A 25,148-nucleotide genomic window follows, 5' to 3' on the forward strand; every position below is an offset into this window, starting at 1 on the left:
AGCTGGGATTGTCTATAGCCCTCTGAAACTGCAATTTGGACCTTCAATGCGCTGATCCCCATTTCAGTCATTTTCCTCAGAAACCTTAATGTCTTTTCCAAGAAAGAAAGACATGATGACTAGGATGACATAAGGGATGAGTAAATTATCAGGAAATTTTGATTCTGTAAGTGAGCTAATCCTTTAATTTAGAAATCGTGTACTTTTAAAAATCCAGCACAACGACCTTATACACTTATACATTTTCCTTTTGACTTTGAGTCTAATAGTTTCCACATTAGCATTTATAGCTTGTATATGCAAGCACATGCAGCCAAACAGCCATTGACACCAGCAGGAGCCCTTGTGTCAACTGTCCTTTAGGGAGCACTGCTGGTGTCAAAGGCAAACTCATGCAACATCTGGAACCTGCTTTGATCCCACTGGTCAATTTTGGAATGGACTGATGAGGAAGAGGAATCAGATTTGAAGTGGGACACAGGAAAATAAAGTGAGAATCGTCATATGGAATAGAAATTCGTAGTCATTCGTTCTGGTTTTGCCAGCAAAAACTTCCCTTTGGTGAATGTGTTTAAGACCTGTGGTTCTCAACGTGAGTCGTGACCCAAAAAGATGCTAAACAGGAATAATAGCATGCAAATAGCAACTGTATAATCATGTATAGTTAGTATAGCAACAAACACTCTTAAAAATAAAGATTCTTTATTGGCATTGATGGTTCCATGAAGAACCTTGAACATCAATGGAACCTTTCAAATGCAGAAAAGGTTCTTTAGATTTTTTAAATGTTCTTCAAAAAGGTTCTTTTAAGAACTGTTCACTAAAAAAAGTTCTTTGGGGAACCTTTTGGAACCTTTATTTTTAAAAGTGTAAAGCAGAAATGCTTCCCATATCTTCTGTTGTCAACGTCAAAATTCTTGTGTTGGTTAGTAGAAGCTTCTTAAATGAAGCAAATGCAGAACAGGTTGTGTGAAGTCCTTACTCACAAACCTACTCAACAAAACTACTCAAAGTTAAAAGAAATTAAAATCTAGAGTATGTTAGATTCATGTGCGGTGAGTAAGAGGAAAATAGTGAGAAGAACAGAATGTGAAGAGGGTAAATAGGAGGGTGTGGGTCACACAAGTGTGTCTGAGTTTTATGTGGACATTTGGCTGTGGCCTCAGGTTTACTGGCCAGATCCTCTGACTCTGAGCTCAGCCCAGGGCAGATGGCCGGAGGGGATGATGAGCAGGTCATCATCTGCATCCTCCACTGATCTGACGCCACATCGCACTCTCCAGCTTTCCGCTAAAGGAGAAAACTGTGTCTCCAAGTCTCCTTATAGCTGACGCATGGCTCAGGTCAGTGAGGAGTAACTCTGAAACTGTAAGTTTACATTTAAAAATGTTTAAAACCATACATTCAGCGCTGATTCAGTGTGAAACAGTCTGTGGCCAGTTGCATAAACCACTTAGACTAGTCTTAAAAACTTTGTCATCTTTAAGACTGGTCATAACTTTTTAAAGTCAGTGACAAAATGGTCTAACTTAAATCTAAAAAGTAAGACTGATTACCTCCTGGCTAACTGCTAGTTGTTCAAACTAGTACTTAAGACACAGTCGTGACTATGTTTATGCAGCTATAGCCCCTGGTCCAAGTTCGTAAGCAATTTTAGACCTGTTTTAGAGATTTTAGAGCATCCAGTAATATCCAAGTTATGAATTATCATAGTAACAGCGAACCAATGACTTGAAAAAATTGCAGTGTCCATGGCTTGAAACATTTTTTTGTGTATTATATAGACACTGAAATATACATTATAGTTATGTATGCGTATGAAGTTAATAGAATCTTAAATTCATTGAATTAAAATGTTGATTTTTTTTTAATTAAATGTTAAATGTCATTACATTTATTTAATGCCTTTACTGAATAGCAGTTTCTTCACGTTCTGTAAGATTTCTAATATTTAAGTTAAAAAAGAAAAGTTAAATAAATTAAGAAGTAATTAGGATAGTTATAGGTTCGTGGTTAAGGGGCTTAAAAATATATTGTTATAAGGTTCATTAGTTAACATTAGTTTACTACATTAGTTAACATGAACATTACTTCTCCAGCATTTAGTTATCTTAGTTGACCCTTTAACTATCACTGTCCCCTCCGTGGGACGCCTAAGTTTACTTCACCATATTACAAATAAATCCTAATCTAATCATGATACATTGTTGGAAAGGTCTAAGACTCTTAAATAGATATTTCACCATATTTTTGTGTTACAAATTATGTAGAAAAAAGTAAAATCTACATCATAACATGAGTTCTGACCTTTGTCACAAAAGACTTTCTTTGTTGCCTTTTTCCCTGTTACAATATAGAAATCATAAGAAATTATATATTAGCTCAAAATTTAAAATCTCAAAATCCATCCTTTAAAAAGCATTTAAAATCAGACATTGTATTACCACAGAAAATGTACATCAAAATTATATTACAAAATGTTTTCATTTATGAAATATAAAAATTTAAGTCTGCATTTTTATGTCTGTGTTCAAAAATGGCAGTGACAGTTAAAGGGTTAATGTTAATTTCAGCATTTACTAATGCATTAAAATCACAAGCTGTGTTAGTTAGCATTAGTTAAGGCACTGTGAACATGAACAATGAACAACTTTATTTTTATTAACTAACATTAACAAAGATTAATAAATAGTGCAATAAATGTATGGTACATTGTTTGTTCATGTTAGCTAATACATTAACTAGTGTTAACAAATGACACCTTATTGTAAATTGTTATCAATTTAATAATTTTGCATTTTACATGCTGTTAGTACATCCCTGTTGTGTGTTTCAGGTTATAATTAAACATATCTAAATAAATGTTCTGTACAAATACCTATGAATATAAATGAATTTATACTAAATTTATACATTATATTCAGTGAACAAAATTGCTGTAACTCTGATTTCAATTTTTGCATCGATATTTATAAAAATGGATAAATAATTGAGATTACACTTTATTTGTACTTATTACGTTGTAATTACAGCGTAATTATACATTTAAGTAATATTAATTAACTACATGTACTTGCTATATGGTTAGAGTTAGGATTAGTGTTTGGCTTAGGGTTACTTGCATGTAATTATGCATAATTTATTGTTATTATAGTAGTAAGTACATGTAACGTGTAACAAGGACACCATAAAATAAACTGTTATCGTAATTGATCATGATATGAAATACAATAACGCATTCCTCTCAGTTTTCGCCAATAACAAACCATTAACTATGACTTTTGCCTTAATAACTAATTTGCTGCTTCTTAATAATCAGTAAGGTAGTCGTTAAATTATTGGGTAGGATTAGGGATGTAGAATATGATCATGTAGAATATCTGCTTTAAAAGTGCTAATAAACAGCCGATATGTTAATAATATGCGTGGTAATAAGCAACTAGTTAATAGTGAGAACTGGACCCTACAAGTGTCGTTTATTTTTCTTGACTTTCATTTTACTTGAATTATATCTCATTTGTGATGAGATTTTCAAAAGCTTTTCAAACAACCAATAATGCTGGACATCCAGCGAATGATAAAATCAGTGTGAACAAGGCTTGAGACTGAAATCCTAATCACCCCCGTCCAAATGTACAGCTTATCTTTTCTGTCTCCAAAAAGTGTGCCAGAAAATCCCAAAAGCCCAATCTGATTTAGCCGGATTAAATTGTGCCAATTCGACCCAGCCTTTCAATTTAGACCGAAAGAAGAGAAAGTCAGGCAAACGTAGAATAAGTGAAATAAAGAAAGATAGAGAGAGAAGAAAAACTGGGTTCTGATTTCAGTAACTAGCTGAACTCCAGCCAGCTCCTCCCTCCCCATTTCGGGAACCTCCATTTGCACACCATTTGCACATTCAATACTCTTCCATGCCTGTTACTCAGTACAAATAAACAAGCCTAATACGGATTTGGAAATGCTGTACGTGTGTGTGCGCTTGAGGTTACGGGTCACTGAATAAGTTTCTTGTTTCAAAAGAAACAAAAGTATGGTGGGTGGAAAGGAGGGGAATGTTTCCACCACGCAAAAAAGCAGCATGAAGTCCGCCGAAAGACTACGAGAGGGAGGGAGCCCAGTCGCTTTTGTTGTATCCAGAATTCCCTATCTTTACCAGATGACACAGTATGGGAACTTGCCAATGCCTGTATAGTCGCAGCCTCTCGTCTCCCAACTTTTTTCCCCCTCGTTTTTCTTGCTCCAACTGCATTTGGACCGCTCCAAACCGGGGGGAAGTTCTTCTCCAATTGTCTCATTTGAAAAGGACGAAGAAATCAACCCCTCCCTCTCTCCTTTTCTTCCCTCCCTCCCTCCACTCGTCCTCTCTCTCTCCCTCTCTGTCCTTCTCTCCATCCCCTCCCCCCGTGACAGAGCACACCTGCCTGATCTTGGCTGCAGGCGTCCACACAGCGATCAGCCCTCGGCCTGCCGCGCTGCACATCGGCTCCAGCCCTCTCTGGATTTGCGGATCTTCGTCTGCAGCTCTACAAGCTCCTGTACGTGCAGGTAAGATCACCTCACCCTTCTGAATAAGGAAAAGCAGGGATTTTGATTGAGAGAACAGATTGACCGTCTCAAAGGGAGGTGGACGGTTTGCACTGATGAAATGTGGGTATAACCCTTCGGGAATCTGCGGTTTGGTGGTTTCTGCAGTTCATTAGGGCTTGGTGCAGAAGTGAGGACTTTGCATTAGAACTTTTCAGTGCATTTGTTTCATTCTGGCATATCCTAGATGAATTAATCCATGCAATGAGGGAATACACGAGTGTATCGATGATAAAAATGCATTTATTTATAAAGCTTCCTGAATTTTTATACCTGTGCATTAAGGTGCTTTGGTTGCATACTGATGAGAGGGAGTGCATGTTCATGCAGATTGATTGGCGAAGTGATTTTCTTTGTTGTTCAGTTGGAGAGGACAAGACCTTTTCTGACTTTTCCAAATTGTGACAAGTATCTCTGCTCTTTGAAACCCCCTACACAAACTCACCGTTGTAAAAAAAAGCCATTAACTTCTCGAGTGCCCTTATTCTCTCCGCTCCGATTTTTCCATCCCAGTTTTTCTTCCTTTTGTGCGCCGCTTGGCATTTCAAAAGAGTTCATGTAAGGCCTGGAAACACTAGAGGATTTCTATCAGCGCTCTCCTCGTCTGGAGAGACGTTTTGTCTTCTGGCCTCTGCTTGCCTCCACTCGCTCGAAGTCGCATCCCAAACTCTTTATCCATGCCGTGGAAGCCAAAGTGCCTTGAGCCATATCAACTAAAGGATGAAAGCGGTCTGAAGGAAAAAAGAGGAGATGCAGAGAGTGAGAGCGTGGGACTGGTGTCCCATTAATCCTTTAATGATATAGCTTCCTTCCAATCGCAGGCAAGTCTGACAAGGCACTTCCTGGTAATTCCACCACAAAATTCCCAGCTAACTCAAAACATTCAGAGGAGGGGGGCGAGGAAGAGGTAGCTGAGGGTTTGAACGCCTTCAAGTTGGCTTAATTGGGTCATGTAGTTCTCGTTTGATGGGGTTCGATTTAAGGTTAGAGAATGCATCTACAACTTTGGGTAATTGCAAACAGAACTCACGTACACAGTTTGTACCATGACAGGAAACTCTCATCCCTCTCTTCCTCCCTTCAAAGACAGCGTCCTCAGGCCATGTAATAAGTGTTCTTTGCAAGCCAAAGGTCTCCATTTGGGTCCAACTATTTGATGTTAGAAAAAGAGAGTCATTAAATGGTAGCCATGCTGGTCACTGTCTGCATTTCCCTCTTTTTAGCCTTTTAACCCTTTGAGGTAAAAACACTAGAGCTTTGGACCAAAGTCAAAGCAGTTGCTTAGGACAGATGGGCAGTTGGCTTGGAAAAAGGAAGTGAGAGGATGAGTGAAAGAGTGCTTGAATGTAAATGTGATTATAGTCATGGTCATGGTCTCAAACTTTTTTTCATTCATGGGCCAAAATAATCAGTCGGCCCTCAGCATATAATTGCTTATTCACCATCTGAATAACTTTTTGTGGCTTTCGGGTAGGTCCTTTTGAAGACGATCGTTTTTTGATGGTTTTGATCTGTGAGAAAGTCTAATTGTGCTCTGGCAGTGGTTTTGGAGTTTGGTTTAGTGGTCTGGAACCAGTTTGACCGCAGAGGGCAGAGTGGCCGAAACCCTTGTATGCTAGTGTATTCCAGGAGTGCAGTTTGCTGAACTGAATATTAAGTCCACATTTTCAGGCTTTTGCACATTGAGTGTTATATCTTTTTGTGCTTTTGTTTTGACACATTGAATCATTGGAATGAGCAGATAATTACATTCTCTCAGTGTTTGGGGAATTCTGAGTATTTTAGAGCTTTCAGTGAAGGAATGCTTTTATAAATAAATAAAGCCAGTTTTTGGGGTGCAGAGATAAGACTGGTTTATGTGTATGTTTTAAAGTAAAGGGAACACACATGGTTTAAATGTCCTGTAGCCTGTAAATACCTTTCTCTGAGTCATTGCTGAAAGGAGCAACAGGTCAATGAATGTGTGTGTGTGTGTGTGTGTGTATGTGTGTGTGTGAGTGAACAGAGAAAATAAAAAGAAAGTAAGATAAGGAGAGCTTCATTCTATTTTCAATATAAGTGTTTACTACCAAATGTCAGCAAACATTTCTTGTTTTATGCATTCAGAAAGCTTATTACTTTTTAAGTGAATAATTGCACTACTTCTCAAAAGTTTTTGAACAGTAAGATTTTTAATGTTTTTAAAGAAGTCTCTTCTGCTCACCAAGCCTCCATTTGTTTGATCCAAAGTACAACAAAAAAAACATACAATTTTGAAATATTTTTACTATTTAAAATAACTGTTTTTTTATTTGATTATATTTTAAAATGTAATTTATTTCTGTAATTTCAAAGCTGATTTTTTTAGCATCATTACTCCAGTCACATGATCCTTTAGAAATCATTCATCAAAGAATCTTGAAAAAATGCATTTAACTGTTTAAATATTGAGGGTGATAATAATAAAAAAAAGTTTCTTGAATAGCAAATCAGCATATTAGACTGATGTCTGAAGGAGCATGTGACACTGAAGACTGGAGTAATGATGCTGAAAATTAGCTTTGGTCAAAGGAATAAATTATATTTTAAAATATATTCACATAGAAAGAATAGAAGAGTACAAATATTTCACTATATTACTGCTTTTGCTGTATTTTGGATCAAATAAATGCAGGTTTGGTGAGCAGAAGAAACTTCTTTAAAAAAAACATTAAAAATCTTACTGTTCAAAAAGTTTGACTGGTAGTGTATATCTTAATTTAGGACTGTTTAGTTATTCATACAGAAAAACGAGACAATCGTTTTCTACTTTATGCATACAATTAATTCCAATAGGTAATTCTAATGAAGTATACATATACATGTTCTACTACAACTTCTTAATAAACAGTAACATAAACACTGAGTTTGATGACCTCATCTGCCACCACACTATCCCATAAATCACTTATAGTGCTTTTAATAAGTCCATCTTTCTCAGACATAATGCAGTCTGAATAATACAGTACAAAACCAAATTACTGAACAGTGTCAGACTTCTGTAACATAAACCACCTGTAGTGGAGGAGTCTTGAGATTAAACTCAAATTTAGCCTGTGTGTTTTAAGGATGTTTGCAACCAGACAAGATCTGGTTGATTGAGGGAGAGAAGTATAGAAGCGTCATCCCGTTTTCAGATCTTCTGTGACACAACCCAGACCTCAAGATCCTGAAAGACAAGAAGGGAGACTGAAAAGAAAGGTAGAAATGCTCGGAGAATGAGAGTCCTAGAATGAGAGGAAAAGTGAAAATTTTCCTGTCTCCTCTCGATTATTAAAAGCCCACATTTATAAGACCAGAAACAGGCTGGTGCTGATTTTGGGTTCTGTGAAACACTTCAGTTGGATCAGATCGTTGCCCGACCCGCAGACGGCTAGAAATCAAAGCCGAAGGCCTGTAACAACCTGGCAGAGGCTGATAGTTAGGCGCAGAACGGTGTCTGTGAAAAATCACATCTCACATTTATTTAAACTCAGTTCTGATAATTGTTGTCACATTGAGACACATGAAACTGGTCCATTGGTTCCTGCTGAGAGGAACTCAGCATCCTACTTGTTGAGTTGGTTTTCGTCTGCTTTCTCTTTGAAACAATCTGCGGATCCAAATAGTGAGAAGAACATTCCAGCCTTAAATTACTCTTACCAGCCATGAATTATTATTTTGATTAAACTATTGATTGCATAAATTTTAATAAAAGGATTAATGAATAGTAGGTCTTTGAAGTGAAGCAAAAATCTTATATTTAGACCCTGCCAATATAATACATTTTATAATTCAGGATCTATGCATGCATACAAAAATGTATGTATGCTAGAACCATAGTTGGCCTACAAATACCCCTCATATTGCATGTTCACATTCCCTTCATTATTTATTCACAAAAATCCAATTTTTATTCCTGTTTTGTGTTTTGCAAATTTGAAGTTTGTACCCTCCCTGTTTTTCCCCAACAAAGCCATGACACCATCAATCTGTCTTGTCTGTTTGCCTGGCTCTCATAGCAGCCTGCGGTTTGTTGACAGGACGCAACTCAAATGCAGCAACAGCTTCCCATGATCCCCCTGCAAACAGAATCGCTCATGGTGACAGCCTGTAATGCTCAGAGGGCTTTTTCAAACTGCTGACCAGCTCCTGAAGCTCTAAATGTCCTGCTAGGAATACATATAGATAATAAAGGCCTGTGCGACTCAACCGGTAGAGCATGGCGCAAGGTCATGGGTTCAATTCCCAGGAACGCACAAGCATAAAACCACTTTGAATGCACTGTAAATCTACCAAATGCTTAAATGCTAAAGGGCAAAGTGAGACTGCAGTGTGTTTGCTCAAAACGTCTCACTGCCCACTGGGTCAAAGGTAATTAAAGATGTCTGACGTGATGAATATTGTAGCCAGGCCTGAAAACACAGCATTAAATTGAAGTTAGCAAATTGTTGTTTTGAAATGCCATTGAATAAAACTACAATTTCTCATTGTTTTTCTTAAAACATGGATATTGGTTAAGCCAAAGGAACCTCAGAAAATTGTTTCAACATGCTCTCCTGTGATGCAAATCAATGGTGACAAGAAATCAGAGGTTGAAGGTCACTTGAGTCGTTTTTGTTTTCTTGTAGAACTTTTAAGTTAGTCTATTGAGAGAAACTGTTATATCTACACTTTGTGTGCTTGTAGATAATTGCGATTATCCATAATTCAAAGTTTTTACGGTTCCTCAATGGAATATGTCACATAGAATCTAAACTAAGATTGAATGTATGCATCTTAGTCTTCTTTTGCTTGAGAAATTAAGCTCTTTTGCAGAGTTTGTCAAGGTCAGTTTCTGGGTTTCCACAGTTTAACAACAGAGGCACAGTGGTTATTCGCTGTCCAAGTGACGTGGCCATCCGGAGGATTTGGACTACTGTAATTATGCTGTATGTTGATTACATGGACCTGAGATGACCCTGAAAAGTCGAACTGAGCTCTCTGAGTTTCTGTACCTACTTTACAATTTCCTCGTCGTTCAGAGACGTCCGGCTGCTCCTCAGACATATGTTTATGTATGGGCTCGTGGACAGCTTTGTGCACTCTATCTTAGAAAGAAGATGGTTATTTTTTTTCTGAATGAGGGCATGAATGAGTTTGGTTATGGAGTTTAAACCCAGGCCAGCTATCAATTATCACAGAGATGTAGTGTGCATAATTATTATAACTGTATATTGCAGGGGTTTTCAAATTGGGGTCCAAGGACCCCCAGGGGGCTGCATGGATATGTCATTTTTGATCAAATGGATGCATATTTGCTGAAAAGTATTAATTTATTTAAAAGAAAACGTTTTGATGGATCATATTTTGGGGTATTTGGCAAAACATTTGGTAATCTCTGTTTTAAAAAAGATTATTCCCTTCATTATAAATGTTAGTAGTGACTGAAAATGTATGAAGGACATTTAGGAAGAATGTTTTATTAAATTGATGTTAATTTTAAATTATTTATTACAGCCACTGATGTACTATTCCTAATTAAGTTTATCTTTGTCATATTTTATTGAATTTAGTCAAATGCATTACTCATATCAAGATAACCATCAGTGTAACAGCATGAAAAGTTGCAGCAATAGCCACCAGAGACCTTTAAAATCTAATATACGCCAAATTTGACCCTTGACTCCTGCCTGGTTATCACCCACATCGCTCAGTCACACTCATGCACTCTACATCTGTCATTTGACTTTTAACCTCTCGCCATCACAGGACCTGAGATGCCACCCAGCATGTCGGCCCTCACCTTTAACCCCTTCTCTTCTCCATTTTACCCTCCAGGCCTCTATCAGCAACATGAAATCGGCCTGTCTCTCCCTGCTTTTGGTGTCTGTATGCTGGGCTCTGCCCTTCCGTCAGTCCGGCTTCATGGACTTCATGATGGAGGACGAAGCGGGCTCAGGCTCTCCCATTCCTTCGACTCGTAGACCACCCGTTCACTTGCCTCCTCTGGTACCTGATGTGATGCCTGATGAGGGACCTGATGGACCTTTCTGCCCCTTCCGGTGCCAGTGTCATCTGCGAGTGTCCCAGTGTTCTGATCTAGGTAACGACTTCATGATACTAGACTAGACTGCATGTTGAAAGCTTTATAGAACACGAAAAAAAATGTATCACTGTCAGTGTTTCTGGCTGCATGTGGGCAATGAGCAATGAAAATAACAAGTGCAACTGACAATAAAAAGCTGACAAACCTTATGCCGTAAGCTGATGAGTTAGATTATCTGCGTTTTAATATGCCTCTGGTCATGTTTTTTTCATATGGATGACAAGCCTTTTAAGTCTGGTAGAATCAACGCCCTAGCAACCACACAGAGCACTCAAACACATGCTTTGAAACCCCCGAGGACATCCTTGTAACCATTTTGCAATGTCTATCAACCAACAACATGCTAGCAACCACATATAACACAATAGAAACTGCCTAGCAATGTCTTAGCAACACCCTACCATCCCTCTAGCAAGTCCCTAGCAACCACACAGAACATCTGCATTGCTACCCCAGGACATCTTTGCAGCCACCTTGCAATGCCTTGCAACCTAGCAAAATGCAACCACCTAGCAGTGCCTTACCAACACTATAGAAACTGCCTAGCAATGTCTTTGCCACACCATAGCAACACCCTAGCAACCACACAGAACACTCAAACACCTACCTTGCTACCCCTCAGTAAATCCTTGTAAATCCACCTTCCAATTCCAGCAAGCATCCCAGAAACACACTAACAACTATATAGAACACACTATAAACTGCCTAGCAATGCCTTAGCAACACCCTAGCATTCCAATAGCAACCACACAGAACACCTGCTTTACTACCCCAAGGACATCTTTGTAGCCACCTTGCAATGCCTTGCAACCCAGCAAAACACAGCCATCTAGCAATGCCTTAGGAATGCCATAGAAACCATCCAGTAGTGTCTTTATTACACCAAAGTAACCACCTAGGAACACCCTAGCAACCACACAGAACACACAAACACCTGCTTTTCTACCTTGTAGCCATCTTCCATTGACTAACAGCCCAGAAACACACTAGCAACCATAAAGAACACAATAGAAACTGCCCAGCCATGCCTTAGCAACCCCCTAGCAACCACTCAAAACACTCAAACACCTCCTTTGCTACCACTAGGACATGTTTGTAGCCATCTTGCAATGCCCAGCAAACCATAAATACAGTACAACCGCTTAGTAATGCCTTAGCAACACCGTAGCAACCACCCAGCATGGTTTTTGCAACACAATAGCAACCACCTAGCAACACCCTAGCAATCACACAGAACACACAAACAAATGCCTTGCAATCCCCCAGAAGATCCTTGTAGCCACCTTGCAATGCCTAGCAACCCAGCAACACACTAGCAACCACATAGAACCTAATAGAAACTGCCCAGCCATGCCTTAGCAACCCCCTAGCAGCCACTCAGAACACTCAAACATCACCTTTGCTACCCCCAGGACATCTTTGTAGCCGTCTTGCAATTCCTAGCAAACCATAAACACAGTAGCAACTGATTAATAATGCCTTAGCAACACCATAGCAACCACCCAGCATTGTCTTTGCAAGACAATAGCAACCCTCTAGCAACACCCTAGCAACCACACAGAACACACAAACACATGCTTTGCAACCCCTCAGGTCATCCTTGTAGCCACCTTGCAATGCTTAGCAACACACTAGCAACCACACAGAACTTAATAGAAACTGCCCAGCAATGCCTTAGCAACACCCTGTATCCCCTAGCAACACCTTAGCAACCACACAGAACACCTGCTTTGCTACACCCCAGGACATCTTTGCAGCCACTTTGCAATGCCTTGCAACCCAGCCAAAGGCAACAACCTAGCAATGTTTTTGCTACACCATAGCAACCACCTAGCAACACCCTAGCAACCACACAGAACACTCAAACACCTGCTTTGCAACAATCCAGAACATCCTTGTCGTCACATTGCAATGCCTAGCAACCCAGCAATACACTAGTAACCACATAGAACACAATAGAAACTGCCTTGCAATGCCTTAGCAACACCCTAGCAACCACACAAAACACTCAAACACCTGATTTGCTACCCCCAGAACCTTCATAGCCACCTTGCAATGGATAGACAATGTGAAGCCCATGTGAAGCCCAATGTGAAGCTGCCTAGCAACACCCTAGCAACCCCACAGAACACTCAAACAGTAACCACCTAGCAACACACTTAGAACAACCCAGAACGACCATGCAAAGCCACCCAGAACTCCCTTTCAATAGTCTTATTTGTCTTACTGTATGGCCTGCAAAAACCTTCAAGAGCTGAGCTTGTTCAATTCTGTTGTTTACACCTGATGTCAATTATTTCATGACATAAACTGTCCCAAGGCCAAGCCACCATGAACAAAACCTGCCTCTTTGTTTGATCTGCCCATTGTTGAGTCATGATTGAATAACTAATGTCACTGTTTCAAAACCACTTTAAATGTTTTCATATGCTGTTAACTGCCCTCACTTCTGTAGACGACTAGGCACTAACCTCCAGACGGCTGCCTCATTTTCCTAATTGAATCCCCAGGCGTGTGTGAGTGTGTTTGTTAATGTGCAAAAAAGTCAAGTCTGTTTTTTTTAAAAGGTTACTTCCAAAAGATTACCACTTGTCTTCCTGTAAAACTGCCCTGTATGCTGGGTCACTTGTGATCTACACAGAAAACAAACACATAGTGGACTGATCCTTCTTAATAGTTCTGCATTTCATCGGACATGATTTCTGTAATATTTACAGCATTGAAAATAGAGTCAGCACAGGTTAATAAAGCTTTTCCCAGCATGCTTAACCTGTTGGTGTAGCATGCTGTCTCAGTTAGCGTAGCTTTTTTAAACAGGAAATTACTTAGAGGTCTGTTTGATAGGCAGAATGTGTGTTTGGAAAGAAATACTGTTGACCAGGCAAAACAGCAGTTCTCAGTAATTCTTTCGCAATGTTAACACTCACCCCTAGTTAAAACGGACAGGGGAAGAACGAAAACAAAAATGGGACCGAGAGCAAGGACATATTAATTGAGTATTTGTGGCCTCCGGCGCTCATCTGCTCCGCAGGTCTTTTGGCATGAAACAGACCTGGAAAAGAACAGAGGGAGGGGGGATAGGTGCGCAGACGGGCCTGTTCTCCATCTAGCCTCACCTCTTTTCAATGAAATATGTGACCCAGTTTATACAGCTCTGCAGCTGTGGGGAAAACCGTCTGGAAATAGCACCAGATCCCAAAAACAACTAATGGCAAAAATGAATTTGTTTGTCTAGGAAAGTTTGATTAAGAGCCTGCTTATGTTTTTACTTCCTAACAACGGGCTGTAAGTTTGAGGTACCGGCTGATACGAGGTTGGTATGTTACAAGTGGGATAAGTGTAAAATATTCATGCATGCCATATTTTTATTCTTCTCACCAATAAAAGAAGTAGCAGGAATGAGTTTAGCATCCATGAGCCTCTTAACAATGCTTCTGGTGTTTTTCTCCACTCTTGATTTTGATTCAGTTGCTGATTTTTAATAGCAAAACAGTGTTTCTAACCACAGAGGACAATTTGTTTTTTTGAATAGTTTAATGTTTGTTCCATAATGGTTGCCAGACATTCAGAAATTTTAGTATGTTTACTCAAATTGAGCTTTTTTCCCTAAGTTTTTATGATGTTATTAGTGCTTTTTGGATTGCACTGAATATATATTCCATAATAAAACACATTTTGACCTATGTTGATTGCCGTGATTTTGAATAACACATGTAGCCACTAGAAAATGAGACTAAACAAAGCTGAACGAAAGGAACATTTGTGAGACATCGCAGCAGCGATACGTCCAACTGTGATCTCTGAGTCCTCTGTCCTGTGGTTATATAATTAACAGGGACGTATTCTCAAACTGTTTATACACATGCAGTGATGAGGAAACTCACCGCATAACAAAACCAAACAATGTTTGTGTGAGGTTTTGCCTAAAAGGCTTTTAGAGCTGCTAGAGCAGACACATTTATGCGTATGAATGTGCATTCATGTTTACGTCATTTTTCCTGTTTTTCTTATGTTTGAAGCAAACACAGTGGCCCCAAAAAGCTTTTGGACACCTAAAAATGTATCAAATTAATGTGTTAATTTGTTTCAATTGGAAAAACATTTCAAACAAAGTGTGTTTGTGCTATTTTTGTTCAAAATATGTGCCAGTTGGTTTGATGTTTTTGTCATACAACACAAAGACATTCATACAAATGGAAATGTGGCTTAAGTGTCTAAATATATTTGGTCACCCTTTATTTTAGACCAATTCTCTCTATCATCTAACTAGTAACTCTTAACACTTAATTTGCTGTTTATTAATAGTAAGGTAGTTGTTAAAGGGAACCTTGGGTATTAAGACTTGTATGGCTTAATATAACATAAATGATGTCTCTTATTAAAATATGTAGTAGAAAACCCATGAAAGTTTACATTATTTTAAAAAATCCACATAGTTTTTTTCATATTATAGTGCCAATATTTCGATGACGTGAAGTGGTTGCACTCGGTGAGCTACTGCCACTAACTGTTGCTATTTTGACCTCATAACAACTCGGAATAAGCAATAAAATACTGATAAAGTGCTACATTGTTTGGTTTTTGGTTTTAATTTTCAGTGGAAGGGCAAAAGAGAAGCAATGTAAGTCTTCACTGCTTTCCTAGTGCTACGAAATGGAGAAAAGAATGGGAAGATGCCTGTGGACGAATGAAACTTCCTAAAGACCTGCGTCTTTGTTCTCTCCACTTTAGCTCTGATGCCTTTCAGGCTTTTAGTAGACCACAACTACTGAAAAAAACTTACAAATGGCAGAGACAAGAAACGCTAGATGCCATCCTGGCAGGATGAAAACATTCCAACACTTGTCATGACGCCGCAGCCACTGATGGAGTTTCTAAGTGTGGATTCCATTCGATATCCAGGGGCGTTTAGAGTCCTTGTGGGAAAAAATGGATTGTACACTTCCATCGCCATCAGTAGTTGTGGTCATCATATCAGTATTTTATTTTCCAAGTTGTGTTGCGCTAATAATAGCAACAGGTAGTGCCAGTAGCTCACAGAGTGCAACCATTTTACATCATTAAAATAATGACGCCCCCCATAGTCCAAAATATGCATAAAACATAAATAACGTAAATCATGGGTTTTCTACTACGTATTTCAGTAAGAGACATCATTTCTGTTATATTAAGCCATGCAAGTCTGAATACCCAGGGTTCTGTTTAAGTTTAGGTATGGTGTCTAAATATGGTCATGCAGAACATAACAAAAATATGTGACCATGGACGACAAAACCAATCTTCAGTAGCACGGGTATATTTGTAGCAATAGCCAAAAATACATTGTATGGGTCAGAATTATCGATTTTGCTTTTATGCCAAAAATCATTAGGATATTAAGTAAAGATCATGTTCCATGAAGATATTTTGTAAATTTTGTAAATTTCCTACCATAAATATATCAAAACTTATGTTTTGATTAGTAAAAAAACTTTTTTTTGTGCGCAACTTTAAAGGTGATTTTCTCAATATTTTGAGTTTTTGCACCCTCAGATTCCAGTTTTTCAAATATTGTTCTAACAAACCATACAGCAATGGAAAGCTTATTTATTCAGCTTTCAGATGATGTACAGATCTCAATTTCAAAAAATGACCCTTATGACTGGTTTTGTGGTCCAGGGTCACATGTGTGCTTTATAAGTACTAATAAAAAGCCAATATTCTCCTGTATGCATGCTAATAAGCAACTACACTGTAAAAAACAATTTGTTAAGTCAACTTAATAAATTTAATAAATAATTTGTTACCTAACTGCCTTAAAATTTTAAGTTCAGTCAACTCAAAAAAAGTTTATTCAGCTTGAAATGTTAAATTATACTAAGTGACAACTTAGATATTTGAGTTGATTCAACTTAAAATTTTAAGGCAGCTGGGTTACTTACCTATCTGTTAAGTTTAGCAAACACAAATATCTCAGTTGTTACTTAGTACAACTTAACATTTCAAGTTGAATAAACTTATTTGAGTTGACTGAGCTTAAATTTTTAAGGCAGCAGGGTAACAAATTATTTTAAGCTGACTCAACAAATTGTGTTTTTTATTTTTTACAGTGTAGTTAATAGTGGGAATTGAATAAGTTTTTTCTTTTCACTGTATATTCCATTCATGTAGCCTGGTCGGCAACACATTAAATGGAAACTGTGTCATAACGACGTCCAATGTTGGCAAAATCAAATTCCCCTTGTGTGGAAATCTTATGTCAGCTTTTTCACTTGACAGCATCGTACAGCTTTTATAACCCTTCCAAGAAAAGCTGTGAGATATCTGGCATAAGAGTGTCTATGATTAACTTGGTGAACTTTCAGAGCTGTTTCGAAACACTAAAACTTACGTGAACCATCATCATAACTCTTTACTTTGTAACACTCTGGAAATGGTTTTGTCCAGACTGTCCAACTGCACATTCAGACTTTGTTTTGGTCTATGGAGTGATTACAAAACCTTAGGGTTTTGTAAGGAGTTGGTTCGTTGTTCATTTTAATACTGTTTTCAGTGTTTTAAGTATTTATAAGTTTACAAGTTTATATTTTGTCCCTGTTTAGCCTTAGAAATTCTTCAAGTTACACATAGCTCATTAAAGTTAATAGAAACGTTTCTATAAACATGTTTCGTCTATACAATAATGGCTGGAGATTGTCCAAAACCAAGACCAGTCCAGAGTTCACATTTTTTCTGCCATTAAAATGTTTTTCAGGAATGTGGCTGCTTGATTTAGTACCACAATTTACACTCTCTTCATATCTGAGTGTGTTGTGTTGGTGTTGGACCAGGATCCATATGTCTACAGCTGATTTGATTTCAAAGTAGATTCTAGCCATAAAAGCCCAGGTCAGCGCATATCCCATTTCATCAGTGTCGTTTTGTGTCTCTCAGGTTTGAAGAACGTTCCAGAAAAAATTCCACTTGATACCACTCTCCTGGATTTGCAGAACAACAAGATCTCGGAGATCAGAGAAAACGACTTCAAAGGCCTGAAGAGTCTCCAAGTGAGATATTCAATTACTCACTCTTTCCCTTGTTCCTTCTCTCTCTTTTTTCTTTAATTGTCTAAATTGGATCGTAGAAGCAATGACATTTCTCAATCCCCTTTTAAATCCAAGTAACCCTCATGGGACAAATCCTATTTCACTTTGATATATGTGTTTTGAGATCAGTTGGCTACTTGCTGCTGATAACTGGAAGTGACAGCATGATGTTTTTGCTGTGACCTTGAAACATCAATTAAAAGCAGGGAACATAAAGTCCAAACGTCCAAATCAAAACCATTTGTGAGCTTCATTTCACATGAAATAAAAATGATTCTCTTCTCAAAAACAAATGCTTGAGCAGCACTCTCCAGAGAAAACACTTAAGCGATGTTTGTCTGCCAAATGTGGAATTGGGTGCTAGAACTATGCGTTGCAACCACAGCGATCTTTGAAGGCAAATATCTCCTCCAGTTTTTCGAAAACACTGCTACAAAAATTCTCTGGAGATCTTCAGAAACATTTTACAAGATAGAGCTTCAGGCAAATGCATAATCCGGAATGTGAAATCCTCCATGTTTTCCAGTCCATCTTCTCCAGAAAACAGCTCTCTGTGTGAGAAATGTGTCAGTCCCAGGTGCAGAAGGGTAATGATTCACTTTTGGAGCGCATCCATTGTTCAGCCTCCTGAACTTTAATAAATATGCAGCCTCCCATCGCTGGCCCTTAGCTGTTTATCGCTTTCCAAGCTCAACATCCACATGGCGCCTGGATCTAATGAGAGATGACTGCAAACAAGATTTTTATGCATTGGAATGCACTATATGTATTATAACAAGTAGCTAGTGAACTTTTTATGACTGAATGTCAGGGGTGTAAAGAAAATACCAGATTTCAAAATTAAAACTGCATATGAACACTAATACATAAAGAATTATACCAATTTGCAACTGCTATAAAGGTTCTAAAGGAATGTCTTTATTTTTTTTTCTTCAGACGCTCATCCTGGTCAACAACAAGATCACCATCATTCATGCCAAGGCCTTTTCTTCTCTGATGAATCTGGAGAGACTCTACCTGTCCAAGAACCTCCTGAAGGATGTTCCCGCTAACATACCGAAAAGCCTCCAGGAGCTGCGTATTCACGAGAACCAGATTAACAAGATAAAGAAGTCCTCCTTTGCCGGCATGGCCAATGTCATCGTCATGGGTAGGATTTTTTGTCCGTGCTTATTAGAAAACTACATGTGGAGTGGACTTTTGGGTTAGCAAAAACGTTTAGCGGCTTTATTTATTTATTTATTTATGCACTCAAAGGAATAACGCATTTATCAATTTAATGATTTCATGTAATATACAAAATACTTTAATATACCACGTTTTAAAAAGTATTTTTTGGTTATTTTGTTTTAGTTGATTTTGGAGTTTTGTTTATATGTAGTTTTTTGTTTCAGTTAAATGAAAATGAAAATTTAGTCTACACTTTTGTTTTAGTTATTAGTTTATTTATTTTATTTTAGTTTGTTTTGGAGTTTTGTTTATATATAGTTTTACATTTTCCTAGTTTATGTTTGTTTGTTTGTTTAAAGTTCAGTTAAATAAAAAATGTTTTTGTGTTAGTTTTTGTTTTAGTCTACACTTTTTAGTTTTTAGTTTATTTTGTTTGTTTTGTTTTCATTTTGGTTTCAGTTTTTGTTAATGATAATAACACTTTGTGTGTTTGAAAAATGAGGCTCAGTCTGAGCCACAATGAGGTCAGCGGATTTAATTTTATTTTATTTATAAATAAAATTCTATATATAGAATGAAATATTAAAAAAAATATTATATTTATTTTTTTAATGTATTTTTTATTCAGGAAATGCGGTTTTATAAAGGAAATAAAAAATGTTTTAAAGGAAATTAAAATTTGTAAAACTGTATAAAAAATATTTTTTATAAGTTTTAGTATTTTATGGCTGCCAACGTTTTTGTGTATGTCTGTATGTGTGTATTTATTTATTCATTTATTTATTTATTTTATCAGCCTTAAAATACTTTTTTCAAATCATATTTTTTAAATTTATTTTAGTTATTTTTAAGTGGCTTTTTTGGGTTTGCACATTCTAGGTTAGCTGCATACATTATATATATATATATATATATTTTACATTATATTACATATATATATATATATATATTTTTTTTTTTTCAATGAAAAATGCTTTTGTTTTAGTTTACACTTTTGTTTTAGTTATTAGTTTTTGTTTTTATTTTTGTTTCCGTTTTTGTTAATCATAATAACACTTTAAGGCTCAGTCTGAGCCATAATGAGGTCAGCATATTTTATTTTATTTAATAAATTGTCTAAAAAATATTATTATTTATTATATACATTTTATATATATATATATATATATATATATATATATATATATTTTTATATAATTATTTTATTTTAATTTAATTTTAAAATAAATACAAGTATTTTAATTTTAATAATTTATTTCTGCACTCAAAGGGAATATTACATTAATAATCACCATCAAATCAACAGTGTGACAGTATCGCAATATGAACCAATGAACATTTTGACTCTGTCCCGTTCCAGAGCTGGGCTCTAACCCTCTGAGCAGCTCTGGAGTTGATAGTGGCGCTTTTGCTGATCTGAAGAGGGTTTCTTACATTCGAATTGCTGACACCAACATCACCTCCATCCCCAAAGGTACAGAACCGTCCCTATTCTGAACAATAATTTACCTCATCTAACTGTATCAATACAACATCATTGTTTTTTCATTAATCTGTGTCAAAAAATGTTCAGGTCTGCCCAGCTCTCTTTTTGAACTTCACTTGGATGGAAACAAGATCACCAAAGTGACTGCAGACAGTCTGAAGGGCCTCAAGAACCTTTCTAAGTAAATGCATCTTTCTTAATATTTTTTCATTTGTTATGCAAACAGTTGATTTCCGAATCTACACGGCAGATGAAGAGTCTGAGCTGAAACAGCTGAATTTGTCTCTGTATAGTTAAAACCTCAGCAAAAACTGACTTAGAAAGGAAAGAGTTTGATACAGAGGAAATAATAATTCAGATCTCATTTGGTTTGTTTTGAATTTGCATGAGAACTACCCTTTGAGACTCAAACGGCATGACATCATCGCATGGATCAGTTTGCTTTGGATCACACAGAGAAATTAGAACATTCGTATTACAGAGATTTTCCACCGTACATGTTGAGACTGAATCACAGCCGAGATGTTATAAAAGAGCGCGCTGACTCAAATACAGACCGCTTTGTGAGAAGACTGGAAGGTTGTTTTGCTGTTGGCCTCAGTATTCTGATAGTATCTGGAAATTCAAAATACTGTTATTTAGCAAGGATGCATTAAATTGATCCAAAGTAAAAGTAATGACGTTTGTGACCCTGGACCACAAAACTAGTCTTAAGTAGCATGGGTGTATTTGTAGCAATAGCCAAAAATACACTGTATGGGTCAAAATGATTCATTTTTCTTTCATGCCAAAAATCATTAGGATTTTAAGTAAAGAAATTTCCTACCATAAACATAATGAAACATAATGGACAACTTTAAAGGCAATTTTCTCAATATTTAGATTTTTTTTGCAAACCTCAGATTCCAGATATTCAAGTGGTTTTATCTTGGCCAAATATTGTCCTTTATTCAGCTTTCAGATGATGTATACATCTCAGTTTTTAAAAAAATCGACTCTTACGAATGGTTTTGTGGTCCAGGGTCACATTTATAATGACACAAAAGATTTATATTTCAAATTAATACTGTTCTTTTGAATTTTCATGAAATAAATGATCACATAAATATGAAGCTGACTGTTTTCAACATTGATATTAATGTTTCTTGAGCTGCAAATCAGCATATTAGAATGATTTATGGTCATGTGACACTGAAGACTGGAGTAATGATGCTGAAAATGTAGCTTTTCGATCACTGAAATAAATTTCGATTTAAAAAAAGCTATTTTAAATTGCAATAATTTTTCACAGTATTACTGTTTTTACTATGTTTTTAATCATAGTGTACCATAAATATATATGTATATATATACACTGCCATTCAAAAGTTTGGGATCAATATGATTTTTAATGTTTTCAAAAGAAGTCTCTTATGCTCATCAAAGTTTCATTTATTTACACAAAAAGAAAAAAAATGAAAAAAAGTAATATTATGAAATATTATTGCAAATTAAAAAAGTAGTTTTCTATTTTAACATACTTTAAATTATAATTTATTTCTGTGATGCAAAGCTGAATTTTCATCAGCTATTATTCGAGTCTTCAGTGTCACATAATCCTTCAAAAATAATTATAATATGATGTATTATGAATGTGGAACAGTTGTGCTGCTTAATATTTTTTTTGGAACCTGTGATACTTTTTCCAGGATGCTTTGATGAATAAAAAGTTAATCTTTTTTAACAATATAAGTCTTTACTATCACTTTTTATCAATTTAACACATCCTTGCTGAATAAAAGTATCAATTTCTATTTTGAATAAATGCTGTTTAATGTTTTTTTCATTTAAGAATCCTAAAAAAAGGGAAAAAATAAAGCAGCACAACTGTTTCCAACATTGATAATAAATCAGCATATTAGAATGATTCTGAAGGATCATGTGACACTGAGGACTGGAGTAATGACGCTGAAAAATCAGCTTTGCATCGCAGAAATAAATTCTATTTTAAAGTATATTAAAATAGAAAACTGGTATTTTTAATTACAATAATATTTCACAAATTTACAGTTTTTTTTCTGTATTTTTAATCAAACGAACAGCCTTGATGAGCAGAAAACTTAAAAAATCTTTCTGATTCAAAATGCCAGTGTATATATAATTTATTTTTTTTGATAATACGGTGTGTGTTTGCAGACTGGGCCTGAGCCACAATGAGATCAGCGTGGTTGAGAACGGCTCTCTGGCCAACGTGCCTCACCTGAGGGAACTTCACCTGGACAATAACATTCTCACCGTGGTCCCGTCAGGCCTGCCAGAACACAAATACATTCAGGTGTGAGATCTCGCACAAGTTAACACTTCATTTCCACACGTCTTTTAAGTCACGCACATTATCACGCTCTCGTTCTATGGATTCCAGGTGATCTACCTTCACGCCAACAAGATCGCTGCTGTGGGAACAGAGGACTTCTGCCCACCCGGCTATAATACAAAGAAGGCCATGTACTCGGGCATCAGCCTGTTCAGTAATCCAGTTCCCTACTGGGAGGTCCAGCCGATCACCTTCCGCTGCGTCTTCGACCGCTCGGCCATTCAACTGGGCAACTACAGAAAGAAGTAGAGCGTCCGATCAGACGGCTTAGTCACTGTTTTCATCCCGCCCCTTCCTGTCTGACCTAATCCTTTCAAGCACATAACGTAGTTTGAATGTCATATCTCAATTAACCCGAAATCAGCTCCATTTGCAACATGCCGTTTACTGGACAGATATTCAAATAACCAAATGCATATCAGTATTGTATTGAACATACATATTATGTAAGTGCAGAGGAGAACAGAAATTGTATGATTTTGAAAAAATAAAGAAAGTAAAGCCATGACCACTTAGAATATCCAATAGCGCACATCACCTTTTTCGAAGGTCACTTTGGATCTTCTGGACCTAAGCCATGTTCTTCTATGTTCTTCGCTGGCCTGCGGAGCGGGCAGCAAGGGGTTAACACATGTCAGCCAGTGCCATTAACAAGAGCTTGTATGCTAGAATGTACTCAGTTATTACTTTCCGTGTAGTGCTAGTTCAGATTGTGCTGTTAAAACAGGAAGTTGGGCTATTAACGCAGATGTTTTGGTGACATTTGTGTTCATTCGTTTCCTCAGATCCCGTCTGCTCTACCCAGGTGAACATAGCGCTTCGAGATGTAGAATAAACTATGTTGTCATTATGACGAAACGCGATTCCCGAACCTATACGCATGCTTTTTCTACTGGTGACTGCCGTGTTATGTGCGAGCTTGTACGTGTGTTTCTTTCGTGTTTTGTTGATCGTCTGTGTTTCAGTCTGGAAGGATCGGGAGGGAGACGGCGGACATGGACACCTCCTGCTTTCATGAGAGTCATGAATGTCTCTTGTATAGACGCTGTATATAAATGCTGTATAAAAGAATCCTATCAATGCTTTGAAGCACAAGCACTTACAGTAGTTTGGACTTTAATATATCGGCAATAAAGGTAATCCCCTTTCTTCTCTCTTTCTTTCTCTCTCTCTCTCTCTCTCTGGTCAATTGAGGGCTCCTACACAGGTGTCTTGAACCAAATAAACAGTCAAATCTCTCACCGTGCTTTCTGGGAACTTTCACTGGGTTTGTTCGGGCGTGGGGTTGGTTTTCAGGTAAATGAAACCCGAACAATGCCTCAAAATAGCACACAGGACAAACTTTCTATGATGGATGCTACAGTCACAGAAGGCCTTGAAGAACTATGGTAAAATGTCACATTTGGGTGCTAGTTCTGGTTTCGGTGTCAAACAAAGCGGTGTTTGTGTCCTTAATGTGAATGATACAACCATTAGGTCACACAAAACACAAAATTATCAACCTTTTGATTCCCGTCAGAGTGGGCGCTGGCTTCCGGTCTCATCCTTGTCCAGCTTTTTTAGCTGCACAAAATAGCTGCACAAATTAGTGTGTCTTACCATGTTATTTTAATGTGTTATTTTCATTATGAGCACACTGGTTTGTAGTGCAAACAGTTTTACCTTTATTCTTCTCTCATAATGAACCGGAATTCTCACTCATAGACTAGCGTCCGCGTTTTTTTAAAAAAGAGGGTGGTTATATACATATTTTTCAGTGTTAAAGCACATTTTGAGATCCACTTCAAGGTCAATAAGGAACAATGTTTTTCAGAGCCTTTTATGTGGGCATTTTATTGTGTTGAAAACAAAAAACACGAAAGGAATTAAGTTCGCAATAAGACATTAAGTCATTTTTAATTGTGTGGTTTCATTTCCTTTAATTCATTTCAGTTTTCTATTTTGAACTGAAGCATTATTCTTGTTACTCTGATTTGGAAATAGCAGGTTTTAAAAATAATAGTTGCAGTTGTGTCATCTCCAGAGTCACCGCTGCAGACAAATGCGGTTTTTGGGTTGACCATAAACAGACTTTATGGAAATTAAAAAATAGTTATGAGCCATTTTAAACACAGGGATTAGCTGGTAGGATGTTAGTTAATAGTAGTCTTTGTAGAGATGAAAAAAAAATTATATAATTTCCTGATTTGATAATGACAAAGTCTCCAGGCAATATAGGCCCTGGTGAAAAAAACAACATATGCTGGTAGGTATGTTTTGATGCTGGGATGCTGGTTAGGTAGGATTTGATGCTGGTTTAAGCTGGATCTTTGCTGGTTTATGCTGGTCCTTTGCTGGTTCATGCTGGTCCTTGACCAGCAAAGGACCAGCTTAAACCAGCATCAAAAATCCTACCTAACCAGCATT

General features: G+C 37.1%; 1 protein-coding gene across 2 annotated transcripts; it reads left to right on the forward strand.

Annotated features, from left to right (window-relative positions):
- Positions 1–4,307: 4,307 nt before the first annotated feature.
- dcn (decorin) lies at positions 4,308–23,980 on the forward strand. 2 transcript variants are annotated; one of them, XM_051108644.1, is made up of 8 exons: positions 4,308–4,535; positions 10,402–10,666; positions 17,582–17,694; positions 18,670–18,883; positions 20,264–20,377; positions 20,477–20,570; positions 22,565–22,703; positions 22,791–23,980. In XM_051108644.1, the coding sequence occupies exons 2-8, from the start codon at positions 10,417–10,419 to the stop codon at positions 22,989–22,991; spliced, it is 1,125 nt and encodes a 374-aa protein (XP_050964601.1). In that variant the 5' UTR covers positions 4,308–4,535; positions 10,402–10,416; the 3' UTR covers positions 22,992–23,980. The 2 variants fall into 2 exon arrangements, with proteins under 2 accessions (XP_050964601.1, XP_050964602.1); XM_051108645.1 differs by having other exon boundaries at positions 4,393–4,545.
- Positions 23,981–25,148: the final 1,168 nt, after the last annotated feature.

Source organism: Labeo rohita, chromosome 4 (assembly GCF_022985175.1).
Source record: "Labeo rohita strain BAU-BD-2019 chromosome 4, IGBB_LRoh.1.0, whole genome shotgun sequence".
Classification (NCBI taxonomy): Eukaryota; Metazoa; Chordata; class Actinopteri; order Cypriniformes; family Cyprinidae; genus Labeo; species Labeo rohita.